The sequence below is a fragment of the Tiliqua scincoides genome, chromosome 7 (genome assembly GCF_035046505.1).
Source record: "Tiliqua scincoides isolate rTilSci1 chromosome 7, rTilSci1.hap2, whole genome shotgun sequence".
Lineage (NCBI taxonomy): Eukaryota > Metazoa > Chordata > Lepidosauria > Squamata > Scincidae > Tiliqua > Tiliqua scincoides.
Window position 1 is genome coordinate 22581454 of NC_089827.1, and position 13426 is coordinate 22594879.

A 13426-nucleotide genomic window follows, 5' to 3' on the forward strand; every position below is an offset into this window, starting at 1 on the left:
TTGCTATCCTCCAATCCTCTGGCACTGTGGCTGACAGTCCTTGGGGGTCTTATGCTTTTGGTGAATGTGCACCTGTTGCAGGTGGCTTATTGTTAATTATACTCTGGTTCTGTTTTGGTTGGTCTGTGTTGCGTAGACTTCAGTTTGGCATCGTCTTAATTGTGATTGTTAATCTGTTTATTTTTAGTAATGTTGCAAGCCTCCCTGATGGCCCTTGTGGGGATGGAGGATGGAATGTGAAATGGATCGGATGTAAAATTTTTAAATGAATGAAAGTAAATATGTCTTGGGCGCATGCTAGTGTGTGTGATGAAATACACAAGAAATAGTGGGGACCAGAGTAAACAGTGAATTTGTGAGCTCAGCTTGGAATCCATAGGGATGGAAGCTTGGAATTATATTCCAAATGGCTTGATCCAGTTCAGCATGACTGAATCATTGTCTCCTTCAATCCTCTTAAGCATTGCTCATACATTATTTATTCTACACTCATAAGAATTATTTTGTGCATGTGCTATTTCCCTCTCTCTCCCCCCTGTGTGTGTGTGTTTTAAAGATGTTTGAATGTGAATGAAAGCAATTAAATGCCAGATAAGTGAACATTTCTGGGTATATGGTATTTTTATTAATTATTTTTGGTGGTAGAAAATGCTCATTTGTCTTTTCATTTTTCTACTGGATGTTTTCATTTTGCGTTGTTAATTAAAAACAATATTGTATGATGTCACAATAAATTAAGAGCTGCCACCTCAAATTGTGCAAACAAAAAATGCTTCTGAGGTTTTGTTTTGTTCTCTTGTTAGATTTGGAGGTTAGATCTCTGTGATCTAGAGGTGTGGGCTGCAGAGAAGCAGCTTTCTGCTGCTATCCTTGAGACTTCCTTTGTTAAGACTGGTGCCAAGGGGCTAGTGAAGAGCTAGATGTTGATTTCTCTCATATATTGCTTTGTGCTGTACCTGAAAAGTTCTGTTTATGTGTGCTTTGCCTCCATTGTTGATGTGGCACCTGGGATGCTTCCAACTGCAGTTCGGTATGCTCAACATTGAGGAAACATGTGCATGTTGTCATTGCTGTCAGCCTGTTCAATTTATTTATAATTTTTTTAAATTGCCCACAGCATGGACAGCATCGCCTGAAAAACAGCACCAGAAAAACGACAACAAATAAATAAATAAATAAATAAATAAATAAATGAACAGAAACAGCCAACCAAACTTATACAATCAATTTTCCCAAATTTAAAGTGGTAATAGCATTTTAAAAGAAATTACTTCGTGCGGAAAGCTATACAGGGATATTACTTGGTAAACTATGATCCTTTTCATGTAAACCCTCGCTGCTTAGTACAGGTGAATGCATAGTACAGGTGAAGCACCTTCCCCAGGTCTCAGAATGCCTTATAAGGTGAAATAAGTCACTTCTGGTTTTCCTGCAGAAACTGGAAGTAGCTAGTTTTATGCCTTATTTGCCATTTTGAGCCTTGCAGAGGCCACAAATGAACGTTCACGGCCTCTGTGGAACTCAGAAAAGTATCTGGAGGTGAGGAGAGCACAGCTCCCCTTGGCTCCAGAGGCTTTGCGCAGGTAACATTGTTTAAGAACAGTGCCACTTAATGACAGGGTTGCGAGAATGGATCCCCACAGTGAAGCGATGCACATCTCTAGTGTTCTTCTGCAGAGTGTGTGGGCATGAATCAGCTCTGGGCAACAAATCATCATTTGGGCATTAGCATTTGGGCTTTTTCTTATCTAATCATTCATTGTCTTCCTGGAGGAATAAGGGTTAAATGGGAAAAATCCATGTGCTTTTCCTGTCTAAAAATGGCAATATTCTCATGTATATGATCATACACACATCCAAGGAAGCTGCTTCTGCAGTGAAGGGGCAATATAATAGTTACTGATGTAGGGGTCAAACTAGAGCTACACAATTGGTCCATCTCTCTCAGAATGATGCCATGATGACTGGCAGCAGCTCTCCAGGGTTTCAGGCAGAGGTTTTTCCCCAGTCCTACATAGAGATGTCAAAGACTGACCCTGGGACTGTCTGCAAACAAAGCTTGTGCTCTACCGCTGGTCTACAGCCCTTCCCCCAAATATGCTGCACGCTTGTTGTGGATCATCACCACTACTATTTCATGGCAGCACTTTAAGAAACTGTCTTATGGCTCTTGCACATCTAGTTCAGTAGCCTCCCACGCATGCTGCTCTGCTCATGTGCATGGAACTCTGAAAAAGGAAGGGCGATCATACAACAAACATTTCAGAAAATGATTTTAGAAATGGGTTATGTCAGAATGCCAGGTGCAAGGAGGGAGTGGCACTGGGATGTAGGTTTCTTGCTATCTGGTGTGCTCCCTGTGGCATTTGATGGGCCACTGTGAGATATTGGAAGTTGGACTAGATGGGCCTATGGCCTGATCCAGCGGGGCTGTTCTTATGTAGGTGCCCTTGGGTTACCCATTTCTTGCTCAGAAGACTGTGTAGTCTTTGAAACCCACCTTACATTTTGCATTGTGCTCATAAGCTAAGATTTTCATGACTGGAGTGCCACTGTACACTTCAGCACAGAAGGCAAAATTGTCAGCAAATTCTGAAGAGTAGCAGCTCTTGGATATCATTAAAATTAAAATTTTCTGCATTCCATAATAACTATAGCGGTATTTCCCTTTTTTTTTTAATGGAAGAGCATTTGTACCTTTTTGTATGCATGAACATAGGCCAGTTTAACCGCTGATAATATCAATTGGTCTTGTGCATACACAGAGACCTGTTTGATTCTAGTCCAGCATCCAGTTTACAATAGTGGCCATCCAGGTTCTTCGCGGAAGCCAGTAAGCAGTTCATGAAGGTGATATGCCTTCCCAGATGATTCTCTCCCATTAACTTATATCAAAAGAGACACTGTCTCTGAACTGGGAGGTGCCATTTAGCTATTGTGGCTAATAGTTATTGATAGGTCTGTTTTCCATGAATTTGTATGATCCCATTTTAAGCCAGGCTAGCAGCCCAATCCTAAAGGTGGTGTTGCTGCTGGGTGCAGTGGCGCCAAAGCAGCTAACTGCTGCATTCTGCGGCCCTGTGGCAGCCACTGGAGGTCTCTTGGGGGGAAGCCCCAAGCCCCGCAATGGGGTTTCTCAAGTCTGAGCCCATGACCTTGTCAGCACCCTCCTCTTCAGATGTTGCTGACGTGCCTTATGGCATGTTTGCGACACCCAGCGCTGGCAGTACACCTGCACTGGCACTGAAGAGCTCAAGATTGGGCTGTAAGTAAGCAGTCATCACCACATGTTGTATTTAGTGAATTCTATGAGTTTATTATGCTTAAAGGAACACTTCCTTTTGAAAATCCTGAATCTACTTCAGTCTCTGTATGTGGTCTGAAACATAAAATTGGAGATGTCCCTCTCCCAGCCCACATACGTGCAAATTATTTGTACTGTATTTTCCTGAAAGCACCCAAATCTGCCTTGTCATTTTGCAACCCACCAAAAATTAGGTTTTGACCTACTCGTGGTCTATGAACCCACAGTTTGGGAGCAGCTGATGCTTCTTCCTCATGCTGGATGAAGTGACTGCTGGACTAGGCTGCTTTCACTGAGAGAGAGAGAGAGAGAGAGAGAGAGCTGTCTCCGCCTTGCAGCTGCAAATATTTTTCTTCTGTTGTGAACATCATTAGAGTTATGCATAAAATGTCTATATTGTTTCCTGTAAGTGACTTGCACTGGCCCATCATAAGAGCAAGACCGAGCAGTGTGGCCCTTGCAGCCCAAAGTGTGACCACTGATCTAACAGAATCTATGCCTATAGCTAAGAAAATGGGGGAATGGATGTCTGTTGACATCAAGTAGATGCTCCCAAGGTTACATGTGCACAGATGCTTCAAAGTATCAAATTAATACTAAGTGACCTGTCTTTAAAAAACTTGGCTGCAATCAAAATATATTGACAGAGTGTTTTTCTTTTCAAAAAACCCTGTTTTGTAGGAGCGGCAGTGTCAGTGGGTTGACCTTGAAGTTGATCCGAACATCCGTCATTGAGATGTTGGAAACCTTGTCTGATGATGACTTTGTGAACGTAGTTTCAGTGAGTATCCTGTAACCCAGAACTGGTGGCCCAAGGATGTGTTTTTCAAAGCTGTTTAAACATCAAAATAGTTATGATCTTAGTTGTATATGAAAATTGAAAGTTGTATATAAATTGGGAGTATTTAGTGGTTGCGGCTGTACATAGCCAGGCATAAAATCTACCCTTGCCCTGCCCTGGAAGTATACTGTTTTTATGTAGATCATGGAGACAAGTTTTTTATTTTCCAATGTAATTTGGGGCAACTTCTGAATGTTCTTCACATAAAAATAGTACTGACAGTCCAGATCAGGTAATCTCTCGAGATGTTTATGGTGATCATTAATAATATTTATATAAGGCCATTAATAAGCATTCCAACAAAGAGACAGAAGTCTTTTTGGAATAGGGTTATTCTGTTGCCCTGTCCCTTGATTGAAAACAGTGAGTATCACTGATGATGATTGGGGTAGGGAGAACAAAGGCATTTTGCTCCTCACTAAACTAATGGGAAAGAATCTATCTCATCACCAAGAGTTGCTAATCTTTAAATGATAACATCAATGTCTACAGCCATTAGGGCCAAACTGCACATGAAATGGAAGATCTAATCATGGCCTTATTCATCTATAATTTTATTAGAGCAGTGGTGCTGGGGGAAGGGGATTAACCTGTGCCCCAATCACAGGCTCAAGGACCAGTAATCCTGACTCCGCCCATTGACTCACTCCTGGTAGTACAGACAAATGGCTCACTGACAAACTCTTTGTAAGTGTGAACAGCAGCAGGGACTTGGTCCAGGTTCTGTTTTTACACCCCTCAGCTGCTCTTCTGAGACATCCTCTGTTGCTGTTTGCCCCAGAATGTCTGTTTTACCTTAGAGCTAAAACATTCAGATACTGTATTGGAAATTAGTCACTTCAGGTTTGTCCCCGTGGTTGATTTTCCATTTGAATATGCAATCAAATGTTAAGAGAACGGTGCTCTTCACCCATGGGAAATTGCAGTCAGGTCTTACGCAGTACTGTGTCAACATTGGGTGGAAGAACTCGGGTCTATTTCTGAACACACGTTCAGATCTGTTTCTGAACACAATTCTGACCACATGAATTCTCTATCAGTCATGACTTGAAACAGATAGGAAAGACTATAATCATGGCAGCAGGAGAAGGAGAAGCCCTATCAGCCGTTGTGAAAACAAACTGCAGAAGAAAATATTCACATGGAATTGCAACCAGACCACCTTTTTAAAAAATCCCATATGAAAACATCACAAACTGCATGATAAAAGTAAAGTTTGTTCTGGATGCCATGAGTAAGCATGAGTAAGTGTTGTGAAATAAAGTGAAGAATACTGCCAAAACATCTAGTGTTGTTCATATTGGAAAAAAAAGGCTTTTAAAGAACCCTTTGGCATGGGATTTTCACTTGTTAATCTCTACCTGAGCACATCTGTGTACCCAGGTACAATCACTGTTTGTCTGTAGCTGGGCACACTTATTCACATGCGCTTTTCAATGCAGGTACAATTTCTATACCACATGCACAAATCGTTGATCTGTGAAAATGAACTCTGGTGCAGCCATTCACATGGAAATGCATGGCTAGGTTCAGTGCATGCATGCCTTGGCATTAAGTTCCTGGATACAACATGTAAAGTTCTACTGCGAGGTGGCTCACATGACTGACAGCCCAATCCTAACCAACTTTCCAGCACCGATGCAGCTACAATGCAACTCCAAGGCAAGAGAACAAAAGTTCCCTTACCTTGTGGAGGCTTCTATGCCTGTTCTCCCCCCCCCCCCCAGCACAGAATGCAGTGCACACCCCATTGGCATGGCTGCATCAATGCTGGAAAGTTGGTGAGGTCTATGAAATACACCCAGAGATCCTTGGGATCAGGAGGTTTAAATGGGTTGCATCTCAAAGCAATACTTAGATGCCAGTTGTGTTTCTTAGATACAGTACTTAAATACCAACTGCATTTCTCCCTAGGGCGTATTCAAATATATATCGAGTTTATGTCCTGTGAACATTTTATAGCTGTTTTTCTCTGAATGTTTTTTTTTTTTTGTAGAAATTGTCTTTGAGTAGGAACTTTGAAGGAATTTCCCAGGATTCTTTTCCAGAAGGGTTGTGTGGGAGCAAGGGGTGGAGAAGAAATTGAGCACTGAATCAAAATTATGACTGCTTCTGGTTCTAGTGAGATTTCGAAATGCTTGCAAATTCATTTCCTATTACTCCCTGCAATGAAAATGTGACGTGCTGAACATCAAGTCTATTTATTTTTCCTGGTTCCAGGGGCAGATGCTTCTTTCAGAGGACTTTGCTATAGGAGTCAGGCATGCTTTTGTCTCAAAGCATTCATCCTCAGGGGAAGGGAAATCCCACAGACAGGCGCAGAACATAGCATATGGCACTCTTTCTAGTAGTTTCTCACACAGTAGTTTCTGAAGAGAGTCCGCTGTCCGACAAACAGCTTGAGAAAATGATGCAGCAACAATTCAATTTGCATAATATATAGCTTTAGTGTGCCTCGCTACATAAATATTATATGATATTTGATTGGAGCAGTCATGGGTGACTGGCTTTCAGAAACAATTGTATATTCCCTCCCCCTTCCTCAACAGGAAATGAAGAATCAAAACTTAACTTTGCCAGGAGGTCCACTTCAGGCAAATGTAGCCAGAATAGAGTTGCTTTGGCTGACTCATTTTGGTTGTGGGGTTGCTTTTATGTTTATCTTACTGGTTTGACTAGGTCAGACATAAGTCATTTTTTTTCCTAAATACACTATATTCTAGATTTTTTTTAACCAATCTGTTTTAACTATTTAACAATAGTTAGCATCTCAAACTTTTTAACCATGTTTTTAAAGTATTAGAAAAAAGCATCCTTCCTATTACTAAATTTTATGCTTTAGCATTTGCAACAATGTATAGAAATGACCTTCAAGCTACTTAGATGTCATCCTCTAGGATGGTGGTTCTCAAACTTTTAGCACCAGGACCCACTTTTTAGAATGAGAATCTGTCAGGACCCATCGGAAGCGATTCATGACTGGAAGTGACATCATCAACCAGGATACTTTTTAACAATCTTACCTACACTTACCCAGATGTAAGTCCCGTTGACTGTCATTGGCGAAAGCATATACATAGTAGCCTGTTAAAAGTACAGAGCTCTAACATTTTCCCAGATGCAGTCATGTACCATGGTAGCATCAAGTCTAATATATTAAAAATAAAATACACATTGAAATGAATGGGGACCCACCTGAAATTGGCACATGACCCACTTAGTGTGTCTTGATCCACAGTTTGAGAAATAGTGTGTTAAGGAAGTAAGTTTGAGAAATAGTGTGTTAAGGAAGTAAGTAATATATTAAAAATAAATGGATGGGGACCCACCTGAAATTGGCTCACAACACACCTAGTGGGTCCCAACCCCCAGGTTGAGAAACACTGCTCTAGGAGAAGAGGGACCCATATTTACACTTGTGCCAATACTAACTGGGATATATAGTGGAGTCACTGCAATTTATTTCCAGGGAGGAATAGAGTGTAGGAGGTATTTAAACCATGTAAAGACTGTCAGGGATTAATATGTTCTAATTTCCCCTGGAATTTGCATTTCTACCATGCGAAGCGGTGTGCTTTGTTGCAGAAAGGAAGCCTGCTGTTTAAAAGAGCTTAAATGTGTATGCAATACAGCTGTTTCCCCACTAATCCGGTTATATGCTTTGATAGCTGTAAGTGGTAGATGATAGGGGTTGCAATTCAATCCCAGCATGCTGTGATTTAGAGACTTGGTTTCTTATGTTGACAGAGAGAGTTTAATTTGTTTATGATTGTGGGTAAACTGTGACTTCAAGAGGAATGTACTTCAACTATAAGCCTGTAGAGGGTAGAAGGAGATCCTGCCATGCTGTTCGGAAAATATTATAAGCTCACGGTCTCTTTAAAGTGATTGAAGCTTCCTTGGGTCAGTCACTATCTCACAGCCTCCCCTACTTCACAGGGTTGTTGTGAGGCGACACCACCTTAAGCTCCTTGGATGAAGGATGGTATATTTTGGAACAAGGAATAAAATATTCAGAGCACTTGTGGAAAGTGGAGACATGTTGTGTGCTTTAGGGCGCAATCCTAACCCCTTATGTCAGTGCTTTCCAGCACTGACATAAGGGCAATGCAGCATCCTCCCAACTGCAGGATGCAGCACACATCCCATTGGCACTGCTATGCCAGTGCTGGAAAGCACTGACATAAGGGGTTTGGATTGCACCCTTAGGGACCTATTAATAATACAGGTCATTCCTCATTATCCACTGAGGCTCTATTCTGGTACCCCTAGTGGATGAAAACAGTCAGTGGATACCAAATCAGTGGAAAATTGACTTTAGAGATCCGCTTCCAGGTTTCTTGCTCCTCTATTGCCACCCCAGAATTAGGCTAATTTTCCACTGATTTGGTATCCACTGACACGAGTGTGTCCTGACCCAGTTTGGGAACCACTGGTATAAGTGGCTTGCACTTCATTTCCACATGCTTGGTGTAACGTCTGGAAAGGGCTTTTCAGAGGGAGATGTGCAACCAAGTCAACACTGGAAGCACTCATAATAGTGTAGATGTGGGACCTCAGTATCCACTGATTTGGTATCCACTGATTTGACTCATCACTGATGCCGAGGTCCACCTTTAAATGCCTTGTAACAAGGGGGGAAAAAGCACCAAAATCCAATTTCCTACCTTCGGGCTGTTAAATAATTCAATTGGACCATTCCAGCGACATGGAGAGGGGGATTTTGCTGCATGGGTAACAGCCTATCCTCCATATCTACTTTACCCAGGCTTCGCGCACTGGAGAGGACGCTCTGTTCCAGAACCACCATTCAGAGCGCAATACCATAGTCTTCCGAGACTGAAGGATGCCAACATGTCAGGATTGCACTGTTAAGCTTATTTAACATTGCCAAATACCTGGGATGTTTCAGTAATTCATAGTCTCAATCTATGCATTCTTTATTCCTACTGCAAATACATGCCCACGTATCAGCAGGGATTCCGTTCCTGAACCCGCTGCGAATAGCTGAATCTGTGAATACAGAGGAACACTCCCTCTGGAGGCAAGGGGCCCCATTCTGTGGGGCTCAGAAGGATTGAAAATAACATTACTTCTGGTTTTATCATAAAACAAGAAGTGACATTTTTATTGCATTATAAGGGGGGAAGCCAGGGCAGCTCCGGAAAGGACTTGTGAGAAGGGGGTTTACTGAAACCACAGATACAGGATCCTCAAATACGGAGGCCCCACTGTAATAAAAATTACACATGAAATGCAGTGTGCAGGATTATGGGTGCAATCCTAACCAACTTTCTAGCACTGACCTAGCTGCAATGCAGCCCCAAGATAAGGTAACCTGCTCTTACCTTAAGGAGGCCCCCTTGACTGCCTCCCCAGTGAAGGATGCAGTACACACCACAATGGCACAGCTATGTCAGAGCTGGAAAGTTGGTTAGGATTGCACCCTATATCTAACACCTCTTTCTGTTTTACCATTCAGACAACAGTTCTGGCCACATCAGATTTTCTGAGATGCTTTGCTTTATTAAATGCAGACAGTTTGCTCTACTTGGGAGAGATCCTTCCCATGATTAAGGTCTAATGATTACTAGGCAGCAGCCTTCCTAATCAATGGTTGATCCCTCCCCAGTTGCAACATTCAAGTTTAGAGAGGCTATGCACACGGGGTTTCAGAACGTATCAGTGGGGACAGGTCTTTCCAGCGTGCTTCTGGCAAACCATATATTCCATCTACATGGAAAAGGTCTGTCTGGCAGGTGTAAGTGTGGCTTGCTTAAGTCTAACAAGTTAATGACTGAAGCAAGATTTGAACTGGAGACTTCCTGGTTTGTGCTACTGAATACAAGCACTGGTATAATTGTTCATATTAAACAAAACATTTAATATAATGATAATACTTATTCATGTTCCATTGATTAGCATGACCACAGTTTGCCTAGTGTTCTCTAAGACGCCTTTGAAAAATATTAGCACTACGTTACTGTGTAAATACATACTGGGTTCTTGGGGAAACTAGTAATATTCTGATTTAGCTACTTTTAAGAATTAACCCTAAGATCCTATTATGAAATGCACAGACGTGTGTGCACAAAGGACACCAGCCAAGCTGGATTTAGTTACAAGGAAAAGCCTCTTGGAATTAGATCTATTTCACTGCTTCTCATTTGCTATGCATAGCTGCATCTGGGTCACCAAGCTGTTTTAGCCATGGTGGTAGGAACACGATAGCAACTGCCCTCAGTAGATGAAAAATCAGTCTCGGCAAAATCTGATTAGGCGGGCAACATGCTGGCTATTTATTTTCAAATGTCTGTATTCCCTGGGCGGTAGTTAAATGTAGCAATATGCCCGTTTTGAATTAGGTTGAAGAGATAGGATTTCCCCTTCTGTCAGTGTCGCATGTTGGAGGGCATGACACACAATTAACTTTCTGCATACAGTTGTTCTAGACATCTTATGCCTCCTTAAACCCCAGATTTTCTGCACCGTTGAAGTATTCAGAATGGAGGGTCTGCCTGTTAGGCTGTGGCCGTATCATAAACCATGAAGTTTTCTGGATGTTATGAGAACATTATAAGCAGATGTATCACAAACCATGAAGGTCTCCTAATTATCATAAGAACATACTTGTGCAGTGGTTCTCACACATTTAGCACCGGGACCCACTTTTTAGAATGTGAATCTGTCAGGACCCACCGGAAGTGACATGATCAAGCAGGAAAATTGTTAACAATCCTAGGCTGCAATCCTACCCACACTTACCCAGGAGTAAGTCGATTGACTATCATTGTTGAAAGAATATACATAGTAGCCTTTTAAAAGTACAGGTCTGTAACATTTCCCCAGATGCAATCACATACCATAATAACATCAAGTCTAATAGATTAAAAATCAAATATTGAAATGAATAGGGACCCACCTGAAATTAGCTAGTGACCCACTTAGTGGGTCCCGACCCACAGTTTGAGAAACACTGTTCTAGTGGGATCGGATATGGAAGAAAAAAGAGAAGGGGGCCTGGTCGGCTTTGAGCTGATTTGTGTTGAAGTCTCATTGGAAAGATCTGTTTATGCCATGCTTTTACAATAGTTATCAGTATATCAGGATGGAAAGGAATTCTCTGAAGAATTCTGAGAAGAAGTCTGACTTTAAAAAGAAGACAAAGAAGAAACTGACTTAAAAAAAAAACAGGGTTAGAAAAATATGCAGCAGGATTACCTTTCTCTCACAGAAAAAATGCATGCTTTCTCTCACATGCATCTCTCTCTCTCTCTCTCTCTCTCCATTGTAGAGTCAGCTTCTACTGGTGAAAAAGTTTATTTTCTTTATTTATATATCACTTTTACCAGGGCCTCTGAGAGGAATTTATAAGGGGGTACAAAGTTTCTTTTGGGCCCCTTCCCAAAGGGGGAGGGGAGCAATGGGGCTAGGTAGAAGGGGAGGGGAAAACAGGGCAGGGTGAAGGTGCTGACAGCCAGGATGCACTTTGGAGCCCAGGTCTATCAGGCTTCTTGATGCAGAGCCCAGGTAGCAAATTCAGGTGAGATAGGAAAATGTAAGGTCCCAGGAACTTTCTGGGCCCCCTCCTTTGACTCTTGGGCCCCCTTTCTGACCCAGGGCCTGGGTACAAATTACCCCCTTTACCCCCCCTCTCCTAGGCCCTGACTTTTATGGAGAAAATCTCCACAAAGTGGTTTTACAGAGTAAAAAGATAAAAGCAATAAAACACACATACAAGAAGCAACAGGATAAAACAATTTAAATCAGCATAAAACCAGTGTTAGAATCCCCAAAAGAACAAGAATCAAAAGTCAGGCAGAATAAATATGTCTACAAGGTTCTTATTACTAATTTTCTATCCAAATTTAGCTGACTCTGTTCATGTTCTGGGGTAGATTTGTATGCCAGTAAGATTTTCCTGTAGAAATAGGAACTGAGCATACAACTTTACTGTTAGGAGATTTCCGTATGGGAAACAAGTGTCCAAGAGAATTCATCCTGTACCTCCTAAAATTTATTTATTTATTTACAGAACTTATACCCCACCTTTCAATTCCCAAAAGGATCTCCATGGTGGCTCACAACAGTTAAGTTTTAAAACTAACAGGCAACATAATTATAAACAACAGTTACAAGAAAATAAAACAAAAATACCAAAAACAGAATGCAAAGACTAGTGGGAATGAAAGCAATTCAGCAAGAGGAAAATTAATTCAACTAAAATGCCTGATGAATCTAAAAAGTTGAAAGCCCAACAGAAAGGAGTATAAATTTGCCCCTGGGAAGGAGGTTCTAAGGTCAAGGTACTGGAACTTTTCCTTAGAACAGTGGTTCCCAAATTGTAAGCCTTGGCTCCCTGGGGAACTATGGAAACTAGCCAGGGGAGCCATGGAATCTTCGCTAAAAACCTGATGCCCTATAAAATGTATAGGATTGCAACCTTAATGGGGAGCCACAGCCAATAGACCAGTAGGCCAAAGGAACCACCTGTCAGAAAACTTTGGGAACCACTTCCTTAAAAGTCAAGGGATTATGCAGCAAGGACTTCAGTGATGACCAGACAGGGTGGACAAATTCATGTGGGCAGAGATGGTCCTTCAGATATCCCATTCCTGAACCAATGAGGCGGCAATTTTCAGCTGGTGTTTAGTGACAGATCTGCAGGTTGGGCATGGGAGTTTGGACATGGTGACCAGGTGTCCTCTTTTTCCAGGACATGTTCTATTTTTTAGCTGTGTCCTGGAAAGGAACTTAAATGTCCTCCTTTTCCCTGTGAGCAGCCCCTGTAGGCAGTGCATAACCTTCTTGTAATTAATAAGTTATATGTAATAAATTATATGCAATATAGTTTTAAATTGAATAATAAATATAGTGTTTAAATTAACCACATGAACTCAATATACAGGTGTTTATAAGCTTTTATTTTGTCGTGCCCTACATTTTTCTTGGATGTCCTACATTTTGGGGTGCCCCGTCCTCTTTTGCTGTTATGACATCTGGTCACTCCGAGTTTGGAGCACAACAGTTGAAACTTGGTGAAAAACTCTTCCAGGTTCTGCAACTCTCTTTCTGGGGCAATTGTTTGTAGTAATGAATTGTAGTAACAAATTGCCTATCAGACTACAGACAGTTGTCCTAGAGACAGAGCAACAGAATCCAGAAGAGTCTCCTGGAAGCCAGAAGTGACATCACGAGAGATGAAAACCATAGAGGTCAGTGAGCCATGAGAAGAAAAATGTTGAAAATGGCTGTGTTAAGGGCTTCCAGGGTGATAAGCA

At 41.6% G+C, this 13426-nt stretch overlaps 1 protein-coding gene across 5 annotated transcripts in view; it reads left to right on the forward strand.

Annotated features, from left to right (window-relative positions):
* CACNA2D1 (calcium voltage-gated channel auxiliary subunit alpha2delta 1) overlaps positions 1-13426 on the forward strand; it is a 472859-nt gene that overhangs the window by 348918 nt on the left and 110515 nt on the right. For all 5 annotated transcript variants that reach the window (XM_066634567.1, XM_066634568.1, XM_066634570.1 and 2 more), the window contains exon 10: positions 3986-4085. In XM_066634567.1, coding sequence (XP_066490664.1) covers positions 3986-4085 — 100 coding nt within the window. The remainder of the gene's footprint in view (positions 1-3985; positions 4086-13426) is intronic.